General features: G+C 35.8%; 1 protein-coding gene across 2 annotated transcripts in view; it reads left to right on the forward strand.

Moving 5' to 3' along the window:
- AFG1L (AFG1 like ATPase) overlaps positions 1-22,784 on the forward strand; it is a 66,323-nt gene that overhangs the window by 18,732 nt on the left and 24,807 nt on the right. For both annotated transcript variants that reach the window (XM_058835559.1, XM_058835560.1), the window contains exons 6-8: positions 4,179-4,278; positions 7,221-7,279; positions 22,679-22,761. In XM_058835559.1, the coding sequence (XP_058691542.1) occupies positions 4,179-4,278; positions 7,221-7,279; positions 22,679-22,761 (242 nt within the window). The remainder of the gene's footprint in view (positions 1-4,178; positions 4,279-7,220; positions 7,280-22,678; positions 22,762-22,784) is intronic.

Raw genomic sequence — 22,784 nt, forward strand, 5'->3', positions numbered from 1 at the left:
TTAATTTGTGCTCTGTCAGTGAATACGATTATGCTGGGCTTCCAAAACCTGAGCGTAAAGTCTAAATACAGAGACAATTGCACTTACACTGTGAAGAAATGGGAAAGTTTGGAGAGGGAAGTGTTAACTATCACAGCATTAAATGCTCAAATGGTAGAAAATGGCTGTACCATGTATCAGTGTAAATACCTGTTTTTCTGTATAAATGCTCACTGCTTTCATGTTGCAGTATTGCAGTGTTTACAGACTGTCTGTCATGTTTCCACATTTTGAAGGGAGAGACAATGGTATTTTTTGTTCCCAAGCTGATTACCTGCTCCCCCTGCTGACTTGCTTGAGGTACGCCAGTGACTTCAGTTATAAAAATCACCTGTTCTGTTGAACTGTTGCAATTGGGAAATTAATACAAGAACTATACTTTAAAATATGTTTCCAAGACTTTGCATTGATAAGTGAATTTTTAAAATCTACTCTGTTTGGGTATATTCATTTTCAAAATTCACAGATTTCTGAATGGCTGGATTTCTTGCCTGATTTTCTGTAATGTGAAACTCTACACAGGTTTTGCCTGTTTAAAAGAAGTTCTAGCTTTCTGAAATTTTGCAGAAGGCACTGAATTTGGGATAAGAAACCCTCTGCTGAAATAATCATAAAGTAGTGCAGTGACTGAAAGAGGAGTTCACGTGGTGATACAATTAATATTAATAATAAGGAGCCATATTTAATTTGGGATGTTTGCAGCTCATTTCTGTAGTGGAGATCATGGCTTTATTTACCTGCAGTTTGATTTACTCATATTTAAAGAATTGCTAGATTAAACTGGAACTGCAAAGAGTTGCAGGCTAAGAACATACACTGCTCTGACTTGTGGACAAAGAAACTCTGTTTTGACAGATGAAAAGTGAGGTTGCTTTGGCAAAATAATTGTGTGCGGAGACAACATCAGAAAACTGTTGGGACTTCCTTTAAACACTTCAAGTTGCTTTCAGATGCCTGCTGAACAAGAAAAGGAGAATGAGTTGAAATTAGTAATTTACTTATCTTAAGAACAGAAGTGAATGTGTGATATTTTAAACAGGGACAGCAAAACATATTGCTAATGCTCCTTTTGGAGAGGAAACCAAATGCAGAACTTCAGGAGACAAAAGCATTGCTGAGGTTGCATTTTCCTCATTGACAATGGGCTAAAGCAAAACAGAAGTATTCCAAAGTGAATCTTCCTGCAAAGCCCAGAGAATTATTAAGCAAGTGGAGAATTGACTAATTGATCTAGAAAAATATTTCACTACTTCTTTTAAAAGTAATTTTCTGTGTTCCAGAGTATTGTTGTATTCAAAAAGAAAATTATGTTTTAATGTTTCTTTGTGCAAATACTGTGTGATGGTAAGGACCTCAATGATGGCACTATGCTTCTGTGTTTGTCCATTTTGAAGCAGGATTTTGTCAGCAATCCCGAGCTCAGGCTGTCAGGTTATTAAGGCATTGCTGTGTCTTCCTGATCTTTGTCATACAGTTAACTGGAAATATTAAAGTATTCTTTTAATCACAAAAGTCTTAAGCCATTCTAAAAATGTCTTCATTTTGAAGAAAAACCCTAAAATTAAGCCATTTATAATTATGATATTTCAGAACACAGAGTGGCTAGCAGTGACCAAATAACTATACACAGAAGCTCTAATTTTGGCAGGGGACTGTAACCTATGTTAGTATTGATAAAGAAACCAGAGTCCCTCCTTCTTGGGAAGCTGAGTGACCATGCAGTATTAGCCTTAAGGTACCAGTGGTACTATTTGAACTACAAAAGTGAACAATTTAGAGAGTTTTTACTAACCTGCATTCTATTAAAAGCCTCTAATAAAAATTAGGCTCTTATTTTTGTGCTAATACTAATTGCTGATAATACATGCTTATGTTTGTCATTCATTACGTGGAACTGTACCAATCAGTGGCTGACTGAGTCTCAGGCACTTACACATGTAAATTAACTATTAGTCTAATGTCTTCTCTTTTTTTTTCCTTTTTTTTTTTTTCTCTTAAATGCTAATGAAGTGTCTCCATTCTCTCCCCTAGCAGGCCCTCCTTATTGGTAATTCGTAGACTTTGCTTTTATTATCAGTTGCAATAAATGCTGGATACAGTAAAAACATCAGAACTTAGAATCCTTTAGTTACTGTCTTCTGCCTGCTTTACAGTGTTGAAATTTATTGTCCTTCCTAACTTGTATTAGATAAAAAGAGGGTTTTTTGTTGGGTCTTTTTGTGTTATTGTTTTGTTTTGTGTTTTTCTTTTCCTTATTTTTGTAATGGAGCTCAGAATTCTGTATCAAATAACAATTCTGATTAATAAGAGAATGTTATTTTTTTGTTTTATGTGAGCATTAATACTCTTTCATTCCCTGTTTGCTAAAGATAGCATGCTTTGTAGTACTATTAAACAAAAAGGTTTGTTACAAAATTATACCTATTATAGAATTTTAAAACTTGGCTTTTAGATGTGCTTTGTGGTACAAGAAATTCAGTTAGCCCTAGGATGCACATCTAGAGTGATTCCTTGTGTGTCTTCTTTTTTTAGGAATGGGACAAGTTCCTAAATTTTAGTATCCAGAAGAAATAAATTATTGATAAGTGAAACATAAGCAAGTGTATTAAACATATGGTACGATAGTGAATTATGATTTTTTTAAATTTCAGATGTTTTCAGATTTAGGGAGCAGAGATAGGCAAATCCAAGCCATGTGTTACAGACTGTGTAAAAGTTAGATTTTAAAAGGGAAGAAAAAAAATCCCTATTAAGGCATTCATAGAACAAAATTGAAAAAATCTTTGGAAGAAGGAAACTAGTGTTTATGTATTGTTTATTAAGAATAACAATTATTGCTTCAAAACCAGCTGCCAGAAATTTAACGTAAGTCTTTTGCTTAAGTCTCTAGTGTAGAATTATCTTTTTTTTTTTTCTGCCCAGAAAAGTCATTTAGGAGTGGGAGAATTATGGGGGATGGAGGGGTGTGGAGTAGAAGAAAATGTTATGCTGGGTAAAATCTTTCTTCACATGTTTTGCCATCACAGCATACATGTCTAAAGTGGTGAAAGCACAGCAATCTGTCAACCTCTTGTGTAATGGGAGTGTATAATTCTCAGCATGCCACCACTGGTTTATTTCCTCAGAACTGGGGTCTATTTTGGCAAGCCAAAATGCAACAAGTGTCTTTATAATAACCATAGGGACTTCAGGAAAATCAGGTGTAATGATCATAAAGGTGGTTTACGTATTAAGATATGGTAAACTCCTGTAAAATATGAATTGCTATTTTTTCAGAAAAACTTTATATTTTTTTTACAGCATTGTTCCTGTATCTTTTTATTTCTTGTTACTATAAAGCAAATTTGTTAAATTTTTAAAGTTAAGGTACTTAAAGAAATTTTACTTAATGGCTTATCTTGTAGTAATTTTTTCTTCCTTACCCCTCCCCAGTATCACTTGTCCTACCCATTTTTATATTTCATTCGTGTTTTGTGCCTGAAGGTTAGAAGAGGCTGACTGTGCTGGAAGTGACTGCCTGCCTTTTGATTATTCATGGACAGTAATAGAAGGCACTTAAAAAGAACAATGAAATTGCTTATTTTTGTGATGGGCCATCTGTTGAATTGTTTTTTGCAACAATCACACAATAGTATCTATGTCATATCATTCTATTTTCAACAGCAGCTGATTATGTATAGTTGGCTACTTGTCTTTATTTCTGAAGTCTCATGACCATTGTAAATTCACCTCTGCAAACCTTTGCCTCAAAGGTAATAGAAATGTAAAACAGCCGGTGTGTATTTCTTTCTATCTTCTGGTTTTTTTTTCATGTTGTTCGTAATTAAGTAGGCTCTTAAATGTTTAGGTCTGTTTTCTGCGTCTCCCACCTGTAGTTTTATAATAGAAGTTAACACGGAATAATTTAGCAATTGGTAAAGAAATGGTGGAGTTCCGCAATAAAGAGTGGGCAAGTTTTGAAAGACTATGGTACATTCACTGCTTATTAATTATCCCTTTTATTTTTTTCTCACCAAGCAATAATTAGAATCTTTTTCCATGGCTTTCACTAACAAGCATTTTCCTAGCTACAAAGCCACTTGCAGATCTATTGCAGCAGAAACTGAAAGCAAGATAAAACAAATCTGTTGTCTTCTCAGGTCACTGACATTGCTGATGCCATGATTCTGAAGCAGCTTTTTGAAAATCTCTTCCAAAATGGGGTTGTCGTTGTGGCAACATCTAACAGGCCGCCAGAAGGTAAAAACAAACATTCTACCAGTATTACCCAAATCCAATGAATCTCAGTATCTTACAAACAATTGCATTTATGTCATACAGTACTTAATACTAGTGAACTCTCCAGAGTGTAAAAACCAGGGATATTCCAGCTTGTCCCCTGCTTTTTCTTGGTCTTAAAGAAGAAAGGTTTTTCACTTAATCTTTCCCCTTCTTTATCTCAAACTCAGAGTGTTCCTTCCTCCACCATTCTCAAAACCGTCTGTGTTTTCTGATCTCCTCTACTCTATCCAAACCAGTGAGAGTGTGTTTGGGCACAGGGCAGTTGAGGAGGGTAAAATATCACCTATTTTGAATGTGTTTAAGGATAGGGAAAGATCAGATCCTTCAAAAGAAAGGAAATGAGATTGCATTCTTTCCCAGTTCCTAACTCAGAAATTTGCAGATGTAGTCTGCCAGCCTGAAGGAGAGCCGGTTACCAAGATGCCATTCTTACATTCTTATTAACTGGTTTGAGGGAATTAAGTGGAGAGTTGTTTCCATTTCTACCTCTTTTTTTATAGTGACTAGTCACTTATAGTGGCTAGCTAAGTAGATTCTTCTATGAAGTCACCAAATCTTTATGTGTTTTAACCATGCAGTAACAAATTTTTTGTAGAGGAGAAAAATTTTGTGTTGTATTGTGTTAGCAGTTAACATAATGCATAAACTTTTATGACATTTCAGATTGATCAATTTCAAATACTGAGGAGTTACCTTAATTTCTAATTGTAGCAACCATTAATTTTCCTACCCAAATTAATTGAGTAAAAGACAGTCATTAATGATAGGCAATTCTACAATGAGCTTTATCTTAACAAAAAAAAAACAAAACCAAAAAACCAAAAAAACCCCGCCCAAATGTTTTCATTAAGGAAGAAAATATTTCCCATTGGCTTATTTTCCTTTTTTGCACAAACAAGATGAATTTGTACCTACTGTAGTTGCGTCGACTTCAGATAGACTGAATGCTGGTGCTTTACTCGCTTGAGAGCCATCATTTTTGAAGCACTTCACTTTAAAGTTGAGGAGATTTTTTTTATCATGATGTGAGAATTGTAGTTAATGTTTTAAATCAGGAAGTAATTTTGTGACCTCTGTTGTTGTCCAGATGTTTTTCATATATATTAAGTCACTGTATCAACCTGAAATCCATCCACCTGTATTAACTACCCCAGAGGATGTCAAGAACAGCATTTCCAGAGCTGAGTTGTGTTACAGTCCAGGTGTTAGCTGATGCCTTTCTCTTCTTTGGTCACTATTGTTTGCTCATGGTGTATCTGGCATCCCCCTGTAGGAAAGGGAGTTGGGTTGGTGTAATATGCCACACCAAAGTCTAAGACTGAAGTAGAGATTTGTTTCTTGTGGATGCAAAGGGGAAAAGTGGCTTTTTCATTCGAGAGCAAATGTGCCCAGCTGCTGACAATTATTGATGCACGTAACTGTGTTGAACTCCTGCCCCAAGAGAATGTGAGGGGAAATACTGAGATTGTATTTGAGGAGTCATGGCTTCATGTCTCCACTAAAATGACTGTTTATTTTTCTGATACTCATGAAACAGAGACCTGATACAAAGCTCACAGCCCTATTAGCTGGAAGAACTGATGGGAGTAGCTGTCTTACACTACTGTTACATTTTCACTGATTTTTGCAAATAAATACACAATTGATTGCTATATATTTTAACAAATGTATGACCGTCCTGATTGGCTGAGTTGGGAATGATCATGATACGTGGCTTCCTAGAACTTTGTTAGTAATTAGGGTAATGGAATTGCCTTTGCTGATCATTTTCTAAATGTTCCACATACATATCCAATTTTGTGAAAACCATTCAGTAGGTGCCCTGGTGGTGTCTCATGGGTGCAGCATCTTCTGTCCACTGTGAGGTGTTGGTAAAGCATAAAAGCTTTAGTATAGCTGTAGCCTTCAGGCCTTATGGGGAATGTGAAGGATAATCATAACCTGGCATGTGCTTTGTGTGAAATTTTGGTGATATCTCTGCCAGCTGTCTGTATTCTCCTATTCATTCCTTCTGTCAGTTATAGGTGTTAAGCTGCCTTTTTATAAGGCTTGCAAATATTAATGAAACAGAGCAGATCGTCGTACAGTTTTAAGTGATTGTCTTTTCAAAGAAGTCATTCTGTTATGAACTTGTTGGGCAGATGGATAATTTTCAGAGAAGGAAGTTTATGTTGTATAAATATATAGAGAAAAGTAAGATGAAAATGCTGCTTTGCAGTTTTTTTTAATTTGTATTTTGTTTGATGATGCAGATCTGCATTTTGTTACATAACATACTATTTTTTTTTTACTTTATTCAGTAGTATTTTTAACAACTTTGCCTAAGTTTACATACTAATTTAATTTTCAGTTTTTTGGCCTTAGGGGTGATCCTTTTTCTTGCTTGTGAAGAGGGGGTGTACCTGGCAGAATTGCTAGAAGATAAAATGTACCACAGTGCACTGAGCAAGAATGATGTTGCCTTTGTAAAGACAAAAGTGTATTTTTAGTTTATGTGAGTTTTTTGCACTCTGACAAATATTTGGATTTAGGAGTTGCGTAGTTTAGCCTTACAATCTATACCAATGTATACCCAACCCAGCGTTACAAATATTTTTATACCCTCACTTTAAAACAGATGCTGTTGTAATTTCTTCTGCTAGAAATAGTTATATGTCATTAGAGATCTAAGTAATTTTTTTCTCCCTGCCATTTTCACACTTCCTCAGGATACTCCTTTCTTTCTTGAGGTTGTATTGAATTTGCATACAGTGAAAGAAAAGAAATGGATTTTAGCTCTCCTTTACTGCCTTTTGTTCCTCCTCCTGTCTTTAGCAACACTGAGTTTTATTTGCTAGACTAGAAGACAAGCCAATGTTATTGACTAGGTAGCAAAATGGTACTGATTTCCTTTCTTTCAGATCTCTATAAAAATGGTCTTCAGAGGGCTAATTTTGTACCATTCATTGCTGTGCTGAAGGTAAGGAGAGCCACTTGTTCAATGCTTTTCAGTTTTTCCTGCTTTATTAATGAATTTGTAGAAGATTTGTAGAGGATTGTTTTGATGCAAATTTCCAGATTATATATATCTGCTTTAACTATTTCAAGCAAAACTAATTGAAGCTAAGGCAAGAAGGGACTTTTTCCTTCTGGAATTGACATGTTTTTAAAGCTGGACTTTCTTAGCATGACAAAAAGTTATCTTTTTGACAGAGCAGCAGAAAGTGTTTGTTTGGATAAGACTTCCTGCCAGTGCATGTGTGCTGTGAAACATAGTGTCCCTCTAACATTTATACTGTTTATTTGTACTTGTGGATATCTTACATTTATAATGCTAGAACAGTTTGCTGTTACTTTGATGTAAGGAAAGTAGGGTTTGTTTTGTATCCCTCAATTACCTTGTTTCTGGGTCTTTCTTGTGTGTAAATAGTTTTTTTTCAATGGCTGTTTGTGAGGCTTCACATAATGTTCAACAAGCAGCGGCTCTCAAGCAAGCTTCCTTCAGTCTGCGTGTTGTGTTGTGGGAGGTCAAAAACTCCAATAGCTTCATTTAAATTTAAAAATGGAGGCCCCTTCCTCTGTGAATAACACAATTGGTGTTTATTTTGCTGTTAAAAAGAACATAAGCTGAAATGACACTTTAAAGTTCTGGACAAGTTGCAGATATTTTTTATTCTCCAGCTACAATTGTATTGTTATGGTATTGAAGGCTAACATACAGTTCTTGTATCCTGCTCTGCCTGGATTGACATGACATGTAAAATGGAAATAACAATGTTTCCCTACCTCACAGAAGTTTTGCTAGAATAAATTCATAAATAATGTTAACTATAATGCTATCTAGGATAAAATAATTGTAAGGTAGAGTTTAGGTAGGTTTGGCTGTGTGATAGGAGATTTGGAATTGCTGAATTGATGCATTGACTGGATGTTTCTGCTCAGGTGGTAAGCAGTGAAGCATCTGACAGTGCCTTGCATTTTCAATGGGCCTTTTCAGAATCATAAGATTGCTTAATTGCCTAAGAACCTTTGAAAATACCATCTAATGTTGACATTTGTACAATTACCAGGTTTAAAAGTTAATATGCCATTGACTTGACTGTGGCACTCTTGTGCATCTCAGAATGGCTGTGTATAAAGTCAGGGAGGTTACCAGTGAGAGTGGTTCTTACCTGGATGGCTTAAAAAAAGTAAGGAACATAAAAATAAATGACCAACCGCTTCCGTTTCAGATTCTTGAAAAGGGTTTATTTTGTAGCTGGCTGCATTGGATGAGAATTCCCAATCATAAAGTATTTTCAAGCATAGAAGTTACATTTGCATTCGCTTTTTGAAATGCAGCAACTGTGGCAAATAATTCTTTTCTATATGTCTTTCTTTACTGACTCCTAGTTTTCTCCCTGATAAACATAAGGCTCTTTCATTTCACTGATCATCAGGCTTTAAGAATACCTATCATGTATGCTTATTTATAGTTTCCTTTTTTCTCTTTTTAGCTAGCTGAATTAAAAAAATGTGAAATGTAGTTTATGCATCAGAACACCTCATCAGGACTGGGAAGGTAATCAAAAATTTTTTAGTATGGAACAGACGGAATGCTGAGAGAAGTAGTAAAGGTGGCTTAGTCTAGAGAATGGAGTACTGCAAAAACAAACAAGTAGCACAACCTAGACTAGAGGCAGATTAATATTGTCATCATAATGAATGAAGGGAGAAGCAAATGTTAACATAATTCACAAGGGCCTTTCTAAAATATGGATTTCCTGTCATCATTCTTTTTCCCAGCACCTTTGTGTTTTAACACTGCTCTAAATACATGTGCCTTAAAAGTCACTTCAATAAGTATTACCAATGTAATATTATTTTTTCCCTAAGACATAACAACCAAAAGATGGATCAGAGAAAGCTTATTCACAAAATGCTTCTCTGGCCTGGGTTGGAAAGTGGAAGGATAAGGGCACGGTATTAAAATTATTAATCAAAAAATATCAAAATCTACATTTTTAATTCAATACAGCAGAAGTCAGCATTTAAAAATCACATTGGAATGTATTCTAGATTAAGATTTTACTGTGGACCTTTATGTTACAAAGGTGTGGATAGAAGTACATTGATACTCTGGCTTTGGCGGTTTGAGAAATGCAGATTTAGGCCTTGCCCATGTGTGATGGCTTTGGTGTAAATGGATAAAGTAGCTTCTGCCTCACCTGTGCATAATTCTGTAACTAGAAGATGTAAATACGATTTCTTCTAGGATTTTCGTGAAAATGTGAAGGAAAATACTGCATTGTTTGCTTGCAAATGTTTGATTTTCTGTCTTCTTTACCTTTCCCTCATTCCAAGCTGTGTGTGCCTGTGGTAATGTCGGTCTCATCTGACCTGTCCCCTGGTACTGGCTTTGACAGCTGGGACTGAGCTGGGCTCAGAGCCTCCCAGAGGGCTTTTATTTGGGGTTTAGCAGGAATGAATAGGTGGGTTGGTTTTGTTTGTTTTTTTTAGTAAGGAACTTTTATGATCATAAGTTTTAAAATAAGACTTGAGCGCTAAAAGTAGTTCAAGTTCAACACAGGAGTTTCAAATTGCTTTAAATGTTCTTGGGAAGGTGGAATGAATGGAAAGTATTGGCAGTATATTTCTGTGAAGAGATGCTTCATGTGAAATAGGTTTCAAGCTCTTTTCATTCCTCATCAGTGGAACACATAGTTTCTAGATACCTGGGTAACTGTTACACAAATATCTTTTCTTGTCTTCAAATGATCAAAAGTAATGGTTTCTTCCCTAGATCTAGAGTTACCCATGTTCATCCTCAATTTTGTTTTTATTTTCTTCTGTCTGTGGAATTCCAGTATCTGTGTTGAGTTCCTATTTCTTACAAAGATAACTGCAAAACAGCTTCTGTGGAATAAGCAAAAGAGTGAAATAGTACTCTAGGGAAGATACAGTTATCTTCCAAAGTTTGTCCATATTGTCTTTCTAGGTGGTAGATTACTGGGGCAAGTGACTGTTGTGTGGGGTTGCCACTGAAAAGTTCCAATTTTTAGAGCTACATGAAAGCTAGAGATCCTACAGCTGGTGGCCACATAAAAGCCCCAGGTTTGTGCTGTTGGGCAGGTCAGTAACACCACTGGCAGCTTTTTCTGTCCTCTGTGTGGTCCCTGTTCAATTCTGATCTTATCCCAGTGTTTTATTTTGAAATATTAAATAGTTTGAGATGTATTTTTTCAGTGATTCCTTAATCCTGTAACTCCAGGTTTTTATAAACAGAGGAAAACTCTGAGTTGATCAGTTCATCATTGTGACTATAATTCTTTGGGACCCGGTGTTCCTTATGAAAGGGTTTAGTTTCTTCAACAGATAAGAGTACTTCTTCAATCCATGAAATTTTACAAAGATAGAGTTTTACAGAGATAAGAAGCATTAGGAAGAAAAATCTTTTAATTCTATAATTGTAATTTGATTCAGTCTCTTCTGATTGAGCTTTTAATCTCACAGGATCTCTTGCTGAGTATTTTAAAGTGTGTGGAATTCCTATGTGATTTTTTTTTTTTTAAAAGACAGTTCTTGAGAAAAACATTCATTGCTCACAGTTAACTTTGTTCAAATACAGAGAGCAGAAGTCCTCCAAAAATTGTTACTCTTAACCTGAAAGAAATATACAAAGTTTCTAAATGTTTTGAAGCTGATTTACAAATAAAGCCATGTATCTTGGAATCACAGAATTGTTAGGATTGGAAAAGACCTTGAAGACTGTGGAGTTCAACTGTTAACCCATCACTGCCACGTCCACCACTAAACCATGTCCCCTTGTGTCACATCTGCATGTCTTTCCTCTGGGGATGGTATCTCACTTCCTTGGGCAGTCTGTTCAATGCTTGGCAAACCCTATTGGTGAAGAAATTTTAATCCCAGGTCCTTTTTTTCTGTGAAGCTTTCCAGCCATTCTGTCCCCAGCCTGTAGCGCCTGCAAGCGGTTGTTGGGAGCCAAGTCCAGGACACAGCACTTGGTCTCGTTGAACCTCATACAACCAGCCTTGGCCCATGGATCCAGCCTGTCCAGATCCCTCTGCAGAGCCTTCCTGCCCCTCAGCAGAGCTTTAACAACTTGATGTAAGATATGTGAGGCTCCTGGGGGGAAAAAGAGAGAGAAAGCATGCTTTAGTTTACTGTTTTGGTGGTCATTTTGGCAATATTTAATGAAGACATTTGCATCAACCCTTAACTGTTCTGAAATCCTAACTCTAATTCAATGGCTAGTTCAATGTTTCATTCTCTGGAAAATCAGGAAGGAAAGTTCCTCAAATAATTTGTTGTGTAGAGTTTGTAATATGAGTGAGCAGTTCTTGTGATTCCAAAGGTTTCCTGGAAGTGTAGCATGAAGCTTCAAAATGTCAAGCTGTGTTGAAATACCAGGTATGTCACTCCTGTGTTTTGTCAGGTTTTCTTCATGCAGTAGATTTGCACTGCACTAATTTTTAATTGAAAGTCAAAATATTTGAAGGCCCTTCATAGTCTGAGTATAACCTTAAAAGATCCAATTTTAGAAAAAAATGTTTGGCTTTGGCTACCTGCATTTTGCTTTGAGTAAATGGGAAGAATCAGCCAGAAATCTGTTGTCAGTAGGACATGAAATTACTTCAGTGTCTTTTTTTTCCACTTTTTTTTTTTTCCTTCTGCTATTAGGGACCAAATAATTATTTATTTTATAACTGTTTGGTTAAAACGACTTTTAACTGTAAGTAAGCATTGTACACCACTCTCAAATAGAAATCAATGCATTATTTATATGCTGTATTTCCCTGTCTTTCTTGAAATCATTAATGATTATTTATTTAGAATGTTGCTGGCTGTGGTTTAATTAAAAGTATACCCTTTCATACAAAGCAGGAAACTGGGGAATTTAAAAGTATTTTCAGTTTTCAATAGCTTAGTATGAGAATGTGAAAAAGACTTGTTTAAAAAACATTTAGAGCTGCCCCTAAGGAAATTGTGGGAGTTAGTTTTGTACAAAGGCATTTGGTAGATATAAAATGTCTTTGATGGTGCAGTCAGCTTTTGTCCAACCACCTGTGTGAGAAATGCAGGGATTTGTTGAGTGGCGGATCTGCCTCTCTTTTCCCCCTCTCCCAAAAAAGTCATCTCCTTGATGAAATTGATTTGTCAGTTTGTTCCAGTCTAATGGTGTGATAGCCCAGCAGCTTTCAGTATGTTGAATAGTTAAAACCTGCTTTTGAGGTCAGTGTCAGCCACTCTGACCCCTGTGAACTGTCACCTGAGTCAGAATTGCAGGGATTAGGCCTTTGATATTGTGATGGCTTCGCCTATCAATTGACTTTTTCATTACTGAAGATGTTGGGCCTTTTGTTTCCCTTCTTAGTATGTAACCAAGCAAACTCCTAAGTAGAAGGAGCATTTGTTCTTGTTCTCTCTCTGTGCAAGTAATAGAAGTGCTCATCTTTTGTGAAGTGTACCTAATTAAACACAGAAAAAATAAAAATAGGAAATACAGCATGATTGCAAGTATTTTGTACTGCAAGTATTTTTGAACCTCAGAATAATTTCTGGGAAATCTTAGTTTGATAAATTTGCGAGACTATCAAGTAATAAAGTGTTGTACAGAGAAAGCAAGGTGTCAGATTAGAAGCTACCAATCCCTTCTGCATTCAGCCTTCTAAGCTTCTGTGTGTTTGTGTGTGTGTTAAACACAAGGGTTATTTGAATTCTGTAGTTCAGAGCATGTAACTGTTACACTATTTTATTATGTACCTATTGCTTTATTGTGTTCTCAGGGGATGAACTGTTCAGTTTGTTTACCTTTTATATCTCTCTTAGATACTTTCTTCTAGACAGTTTATTTAGATGCAGATCAAAACTTTATTTTAGGATGAAATAGTTGCTACTGTAGCTCTGTGCCAGACTTCCTGCCTTCTTCCTTTCTTTGATTGTTTGGATTTCTTGAGCTCTTGCTTGGTTTGTTTGCTCCTTGATTAAAATGAGTAAATGAAAGCATATCATAGATATGGAATAGTTGGTTCCTGCTGTATCAGGATAAATTAGTCTAATTGCACGTGGCAGTTCTGTTTGCTTGTGATGTAATGTGAAATGAGGTCCTGCCTCCCCCTAAAAAGCCCGAGCCAATTAATAAAGCTTTTAAGCTCTTTGTCACAGGCCACCGTGGAGGTCTGCAGAGAAGAACTTTAATCCAATAAACATTTCATTTAGATCATGAAAAGAAAGCATGAGGAGAAGCTCCTACAAGAGAGGGTGTTACCAGCAATTCTAGTTGTGAAGAGATGTGAGGAATTTGCCAAATTAACCAGGAGGCCTTCATATTTAACACATAAATGTGTCAAAACTAATAATAGAATAATTTAATTTGAGTTGAACCTTATATTGTTAAGATTCTAAGAAGCCACAACTGTTTTCTTCAAAGACTTTGCTGTTGAGTTGGATGGACAGGGCAAGGGGAGGTTGTGAGAAACCCAGATAGCAAATAACACTGGCCGAAGCTGGTGGAAAGGGGAAAAAAAAAGGAATAGATAATTAGGTGTAATTAGCGTGTATGAATTGTTGTCTCCCTGCCCTTGGCTTGAATAAATTTCAGAGAAAAAAAACCCTAGTGGCAAAACCCCTTTGATGTAAGAAGAGTCATTGTGGTTTGGCAGCATAAAGGCAGTGTTTTATACTTCTTACATAATGGTTGTGATACAGAAAGAGTGAATGGACCCTGCACCCCCCAGCCTGCTTTACAGCAAGGACTTTTGGATTCCCTTGAAACAAAATGCATCAGAAGTTTTCAGTTGTGGGTAATGAGGTAGTGGACCTCATCAGAGCTAAGCGTAAGCCATCTTTAGCCTTTGTTTAGAACTTAATCGCTTTTTTTTTATTATTATTATTCTGGGAAATTCAGTTTCGTAAATCATGACTACTTTTTTTTCTTTCCTTTTTTTTTTTTTTTTCCTGCCTGCCAACAGTTCTGGCAGGAGCAAAGGCTAATACTGGGGAAAAGAAATACAAATCAAATGTTAAAAAGAAAAACAACAGTATAAAAGAAATCTAGACAAATAACTTCGTCCAGGGTATAATTCCAGTGAAGTACATGTATTGGGATGAATTTGACCCTTAGCTTACGAAACATCATGTTATAAATTCAGTGTGAACTCTTGGCGTTTGTTTTTCACAGAATGCCACAGCTTGCTTATTAGGAGATTGAAAGTTACAGTCATTACTGGTACTTTAGCAAAACTGGGTGTTAGGCAGTGATTTGTGGATTGCAGGTGGGTTTTTTATCTTTTGTATTTATTCTTATTCTGCAAGGAAGATTTTTTCCGAAGTGATGTGAAATGAGGAGCACTGTTCAGTGTAATTCTTAGTGCATGGAAGTTTACTCTGCCATTCTTCTGTTCCCTGACTGGAAAAAGGAGAGGCTACTTGTCTCCGAGCCGGCACAGCCACATCTGTACCTCCTGAATTCTTTCACTTTTGTCTGAATATCTGAAATACTATTCACAGAACAGTACATTTTAAGAGTCTCTCTTTTTATTCATGCACCATTATTTTACAAGTTAATTGTCTATTTTTCCTCTTCTTAGGGGGTAGCTGATTTGTAGCTAGACATTAAAATAAGTTATTGAAAAGTTGTACAATAGATCGTATGTTCCTTGTGGTAGCAAGAATAGTGGGGTTTCTTAGTTGTTAAAGTTTTGAAGGCTGTAATGTAAACTTGTGCAACTTTCACTGAATGAATGTTGCCTCTCAATTTATCTCTGCTAAACTCTTCAGTTTAAAGTTTAAATGTTCTTGTCACAAGTGTAAGAAAAAGATTGATTGAAAAAGTTATATTTGGCAATATTTCTTTTCCCAGATCTTCATGCTCTAAGTCCAATGAAAAATAATTCACAAGCAAAATGTTTGTTATCCCAAATCAACTGAAGAGTGATTACTTTCCCTGATATTGTACGGGATTCTTGGATGACAGTTAGAGTGTTTTCCTCAAAATTTGTTCATGTGATTCTTTGGTGTTTGGTTTTTTTGTGGCTTTTTTTTTTTTTTTTTTTTAAGTTTTGTTACAGTGTTTGCAATTGGAATAAGCATGAAGTATTTGAGGCTATTGTAGCGATTTTCTGTATTTCCTTATTGTAGAAGAATATAGGAGAAAAGACAGTAAAAAAATCCTTAGTTAACCCTGTAAAGCATTGCACTGTTTTGTAGAGCAAATAGCCTTTTCTGCTTGAAGTTAATTTGGTCTATGAAAGGCAATACCTGAATATCATGCCAGATAAGTAATTATTCCTGATTGTAATGTTGGGGTTTCTTTTCAGGTATAGGTCACAGGAAATTCAGTTAGGGTAGAGTATGTACAAAGCTAAGAAATATGCAGATTTTCTGTTGTAAGATTGTGTAAAAATTATTTACAGTTAATACTTGCACAAAGGTTAGAAAGGTTGATGAAGTGATATTTAGTTTTGCTTTACTATTCACTGCATGTCAGAATGTAATTATGACTGATTCATGAAACTGTCTTAGCAATGAACCATCTTTATTAAAATGCTGATCAAGAAGAGAGCTGACAGTAATAAAGAATAGAACACTTTAGTCTTGTTGCTTTTGAATGATTGCTAATTATCCCAGAGGTCATGTATAGTGCTTATGAGGATTCATTGACATTTTCTTTAAAGTCTACTGTTTCAACAACATCTGAACAAGGAGACAAAAACTATATGTACATCCAACAATGCTTGGACCAAGTTTTTTTCTACAACCAAATACCTGGTGATTCCCTTTCTCCTTCCTCCTCTTCCTGAGTACATCTCACTCCCATGGATTAGTGGAGAAGAAAGTTAGGAGTGCTACAAAGTTAATTAATTTCCATTTTTTTGTTTATGCTTTTTTTGTTTTCAAGTAAGGCAAAAGGATTAAAGGAGCAGCCTTTTGAAGGTCCCTCACCTGTACCATGCATGCTCGTGACTAACAGTCTAGTTGATCTTGTAGAGCTGCACCAGAGAGGAAACTGCGCTTACCCTTATACACTTCTCTCAGCAGGCTGTGGACAGATCTGTCCAGCTCATGAGTCCCAGATGGACCAGAGTGGCATTCTGAAATTTCACATTCTAGTGACTGTCACATGTTGGTGACACTTTCAGAGTATTATTCATATATATATATACTGAATTAAAAACCTGTGGGTATGCTTTGTGTATCAGCAATCATTTTTTCATTAATACTACACTTTTTTTTAAGGTGATACTTTTTCTACCATAGTTATGGAAAATGCCAGTTGTAATGGTATCCTTTGGATGGAGAGAGCTTTTAATGAAATTGCTTAAGGAAGAATTTTAAGAAGGAAGAAATAATATTCTAGTTGATAATCTAATACTATATGGAGTCAAATAATGAAAAATAAAAATGGTTAAGCCGGGTGAGATTTGTTTACCTGAGGAAGTCTTTCTCTGTTAGCTGGTGACTCTCATCACATGTCTACATGGTGTGTGATGTGGGAGAACATCTTAGGCTGAATGTAAATGTATGAGAAAAGTGACTGCAAATGAACAATCTAATTATTTTCCCATTTGCTGGAAGAAAGGAGTATTAGTGATCCTGTGTATTGTTAATAGAGACCAAATCAGAGGATGCATTTGAAAAGGAGGATGAGACCTATGTGAAAATTGTGATTCCTTTTCCTCAGAAAGAGTGTCTGGAAGTTGCACTTCTTAAATAGGCATGGTTACTAACAGTAGGTGTTCTAATGTGCTTGTTCAGAGGCCAAGAGTATTGATGCAGCTTTGCGTGCTTGGGGATAGAGCTGTACTCTTCTTTGCTCATATGGAAAATGAACATTTGATACTGCAGATGTAGTGCTGCCGCTGCATTTTCCAGGTGTCTGGTTTGACCCAGATGAGAAAGGGTGGAAACCCAGCAGGTGTGGGAATTAAGGTGATGATCCTCCTAAACTTAAGCACTCTTGTATCTCTGTTCCCCTGTACCTTCTCTGGAGGTCCTCAGATAGGTGGGCTTGACAGGTAAGTGCTAATCTAAATACTCCAGTTAGTTCTTTGGCTGTTGATTAGGATTGGTGGTGATTAGTTTGTCTGTTGTTGTGGTCTAATATGTGGTCTGATTTATATGTTGGGTTTTTTTTCGTTTTTTTGCTTTAATATCATTAAAATTCAGAGCAGAGAATGGTAATTGGATTGACTTACAGTGATCTTCAAGGTTAAGAAATATCTACTCACCTGCATTATCAAGTGTTAGCAGCTGGTCACTAAATGTGAGCTCAGAGGGCGCATGACACTTAGTACGGTGTTTATTGTGGGCCACAAGGCCATCTCTACCATTTCAGGGCTTTTTGTGACACGGGGAGACACGTGTGACACACGTCTTGAGAACTTGCAGGTTATCTATCTAACTTGGACTACCTTTTGGAATTTTCTGAACTTACTTTCTTCATAATAATCTATCCTGATCTGTTGTGTGCTTTAATTTCTTGGGCAGTTAAACATTTTAATAGCTACTCTCTTTAATTGCAGGAATAAAGGAATATCAGAGGCGCTTACTGGAAAAAATGTATTTGTTAGTCTGTATTTAGTAACTTTTCTAGAGTGTGTCTGTTGACAGCCTGATTTTTTCTATTCTGTCTAAAGATGGTTGTCTTAAGTGTTGTATCTTGAGTTGAGACATGAAACTTTACTTTTTTTTTCCTTCTGGAATAGTTTTTGTGACACTCAGTGGAAATGACTGCATGCTTACACTGCATTTTTAACTTACTAATTGCATTTTCAATTCTGTAATTGTATTTGCTCTTTGTATACATAAATACATAAATGACTTCAAAATAAATTGTATAACTAATTAATTTTATGCATTTGAATTGAATAGGGTAAGTCAGACTTTAAATATCTCAATAGAACAAAGAATCTGTTGGAAGCTGCGGATGGTTTCACTAGACTGACTGTAGCTTTGTTATTAAGTATTTATTTCAAAAGAATTTTAGCCCAAAATGAAATTTGAAAATTTAAAATTCCATCTTAAGAAATGGAAACGAATTGTTGCAGTTATGGGTTTGACAATTAAGTGCTAACAACCTGAGCACTCCAATTAGTTCCTTGACTGTTGATTAGGATTCCATGGTGATTAGTGAGTGTGAGAATGCAATCACATCCGTAGGGTTTAATCAGTCCCGTGCTGGATGAGGAAGTCCAAAGATGGAGAAAGTAGAACTTCTGTATATGATCTTCTTATGCTATAAGAAGCTGAAGGGTAAAAAGTAGAGAAGCCTATCTCTTCACCCCTCTCCAAGCGTCTAGGATTTTTAAATTATAGTGCAGATTTTTTAGTACCTTAATGGAGGAGAATAATGTTGCTGATACCTGTGAAAGGGCAGTCAAGATGCATTGTGATACTCACATACATAGTATTTTAAGTGTTTATCTTGGACATTTACATTATTACATTATTATATTATTATTATATTATTATTATATATTGCTATATATATTATTATATTTTTATTATAATATAACTATATTGTTATATTATTTTGGTGTGCTTTATTTTCTTTCGTTATATATTCTGATTATATGCTGTCTTTTTAACATTTAAAGCATGTATCTCAAAAAAAAAAGAATATGAATATTATTCCTTCTGCCTTCCTGTGAAACAGATAAGTGAATGATTATGTGTGCAGAAACAAAGAACAGTGGTGGGTACCCTTGTTGGTAAAGGAAACCCCGAAAGGAACTTGGATCTTTACTCAGCACATAACTTCTCTGTGACCCTCTGTGACCTTTCTGACTGAGTAAAGGTGACCATGTGTGCACCTCCCTTTAGAACTATCTCCAGGGGTACATTCGGAGAAGAGATGGTGTTATTGTCTGGCAGTGAAAACAATCCTCCTACTACTGCCCTTCGGTTCGCTGCTGCTGCCTTTTCTCTCCTCTACTGTGCAGAACTCAGTTTGTGTAAATAACATTTCCCACCTCTGTTTGGTGGTTTGGGGGTTGATTTGCTATTATTTTTCATTAACAGCTATGGATCTGTACTCATCATATATACACATAAGGAAAAGTTGTTCCTACCCTGCAAATCTTATAGTCTACCTGCAGGAATCATGTCTTAAAGGGCTGTTTTCTGAGAGCATGTTGTGATTCAGATTACGATGTTTGAGTTTAATGGGAGGAGCCATTCATTTTATGTATATTCATAGATTGTCTTAACACAATAGTTGTGTTAATAGTTTGAAGAGTCTCAGTGAAAATAATTAGGAATGAGCATGGATAGACACCTGAACCTGTAGAAGGGTAAGGAAATTCCTGTGGCTGTTCTATTTGTATTTCGAATATCACCTCTAAATGGCCAGAGTACCTTCCTGAACTGTCCATCAGTCTGGAGAGGCCAAACATGTCAATTAATTAGAAACTTCCAAGGAGTAAAATGCCAAATATTTTTGAAAGTACTAAGTATTTCTCAGCTCTTGTTAGCTGTCCCCTGCTTTTATGCTTGCACTGTGTATTACAGAAAACTGCTATACATCACAATTCTGTTTTTCATTTTGTTTATATTTGGTTCAGTTGACTTTTGCCTCCTAAGGAAGCAAAAGATCACTAGGACTATATTAACGGTATTTTATAGATCTCTGAACAGGATTCTGCTATTGCATTTTTGGCTGAAAGGCCTTACATCTAACAGGTTTTTTTAATTAAACTGTATCATGTTGTATGGTATTAGAAAGCAAAAATAGTACATCATTGCAGACACACAAGCAAAACTTACAGGGAAGGAAATATTTCTGTTAGGCAATGTTTGTAGCTGAAAAGGGGTGAAAACCAAATAATTTTTTGAACACACTAGTTCTTTTTAACTTAGAGTCACTAATGATAGTGGTTTTTCCTGAAGAGTAATACTATTCAAAGACAGAAAAGAGAAAGAAGACAAAAAAAGGGGCATCTTCTCTTTAGCTGTATTCATAGTATTTACATCTTCAGTTCCATGGTTCTTACCACCAAAATGCAGTGTAATGTTAAATCATGGAGTCATAAAAGTTCTTGGTGCACGTAAGGAGTGACAAGTTTGTAAGTGGAACACAAGTGGACTAAAACAATGGGCACCCATTTCTGTTTCATCAAGCTGCACTGACCTGGATAGTATAGCTCACTACAGGTCTGTATCTGAGTGTGAAGGAGACCTGCTGGTCATTAGCAGCTGAGCCTGCAGCACCATTTTAAATATCAGGGAACAAATTTACACCAGCTACAGTGTTCAGGTGTGCTTTTTTTCTTTCAGCCCTACCATAACTGTGGAATACTCTCAAGTGTATGTGCATCTGTGTGCACTTTTCACTATGTGCAACACAACACCCTGAGGGAGCAGTAGAGTTTATAAATCTAAGTTGAAGGCCTAAGAGATGAGGCTGAATTCATGTAAAATTCCCATCTTTTGTTTCCAGGAAAAAACAAACCATAATGATTAACGACATTATTAAATGTGCAAGTATCTAAAGTTAATCTAAGTAATTTCATAATCCTCAAAGCTGTAGTAGTATTCTGTGGGGTTTTCCCCCTACTAACATAAAGAAAAAAGTACTTAAGTTAATCTACTCCTTTGGAAAAATAAGGTGGAATTCAGTGGAATGATGCTGGCAAATAAAAGCTAAGTGAACTAGCTTTGCTGTGAAATTTCAGTAATCTTCCTTGTGGCCTTGGCTGCCAGACTGATGCTGAAGAAAAGCTTAAACATCCTCCCTCCCCTGTGCATATTATTACATGCCTGTGAACTTTTTTCTTCTGCTCTGTTATTCTCTTTCTTTGTGAGCTCCCACGAAAAGAAAGGGAATAGATTATAATAATATTGTAGCACCCATGCTATTGTGTTTGCAGTAGCCTTAGTCCAAGATAATGATTTGATTAGCCTGGCTTTTTCACTTACTGGAATTAAGGATACATGGATTTTCCTGCGATTCTGTGCTTTCAGGATGATTTTTTTTTTTCCTTCTTTCTTCAGCTGTATCTCTTTGCAGAGAAGTTGGAGGTTTAAAGTAGGTATAGAGCCTTCACTGATAGCTAAGGGCAAAAAATTAGTGCAGTGAGTCATCTCAGTAATTCCTGCAGATATTTGTGATCTGTGTCCTATGCAATGCATTTGTTCAAAAGGGCTATTGTTCCTTAAATCACTGATGATAGTTCTTCCAAATGTTTTCCCTGCAATGTAGTTGCTATGAATGAGGTTTGACATTTCCAATTTTGTTATTTGAAAGGCCTCAAGGAGGCTTTGAAAAATTCTAACATGCAGTATATGAAACGCTTAACAAGAATATTAAACCAATAGTTTGCAACCAGTGGTGCAGCAAAGAAGCAGACTGATTTAGTGGATTCTAGCAAATGGAAGAATTTTACTGGTGTTCAATTACATTAAAAGAAAAAAGAAGTTTGATTACTTTAATTAAATTGTTAATAGAGCTATATTTTCTAAAGTACTAAAACTTTTTCTCTCTTTCTTCGATAGCTTCTTTTGCGTCTTGCTATATATAACACCCACAAGTTGTGTGTGTTGGAAGTAGTCATGACAGATAAGCAGAGCTATTCCCTTTGTGGGGATGGGGGGGGTGTAAAATCTTGATCTTATTGATACTAGTGAGAATTTTGCTCTCAGCTTCAGGCCTTGAATCAAAAAAGCACCCTCTAAGTATTTTAATAGAAACAATTATTGTAACTAGTCAGGGACATCTGTATCACACTTAGAATCTTACAGGTTGTTTAAAGATGAGCAAAAAAGATCCTTTTCTGAGTTAATTCAGACACTGCAAAAATGAAATAAAATCTTTTAGCTACAGAGCTTTGTTTATTCATTCTTTTTCCATTTACAGCAAAATTTGGTGTGGTTCATATATTTGATCCTTGTGTTATAAAATATTTACTCTATTTAGTAGAAGGAAAAGATAAAATTAATTTTAGCTTATAAAATAGTAGTATTTTCATTTGTTGCTAGAATTTGTGATCCGTTAAACTTTTAGTGCTTCTAATTTTGTATTTCAAAATGTATATATTTTAATGTGAAAATAATTATTTTTGCAACTAAGCAGTGACTAGAGAGAAGGAGTAATACCCACCCTCATTTCATCCCATGTGAATATTAATCTATATTCATTTTTTAGTTGATGGACTTGCAATAGACCTTTTTGTTTTACATGTGAGTGACTTTCAGCTTATTTCATTGCTTCAAAAATTGCAACTGAGACTTCCGCTTTTAGTTCTTAAATTTTAGTTTTGCATATGACATTCATGCTGATGGTTTATCACAGACAATAGTAAATACAGCTTAGACTCAAGGAAAGCTAATTTTTTTTTCTTTTTCTTTTTTTTTTTTTTCTTCTTTGTTTTGGTCTCTGTAGAAATACTGCAGCACAGTCCAGCTTGATTCTGGAATAGACTACAGGAAACGAGTGCTTCCAGCTGCTGGAAAACTTTACTACCTGTAAGTTTGTCTATGATACTGTA

Source organism: Poecile atricapillus, chromosome 3 (assembly GCF_030490865.1).
Source record: "Poecile atricapillus isolate bPoeAtr1 chromosome 3, bPoeAtr1.hap1, whole genome shotgun sequence".
NCBI classification, from domain to species: domain Eukaryota; kingdom Metazoa; phylum Chordata; class Aves; order Passeriformes; family Paridae; genus Poecile; species Poecile atricapillus.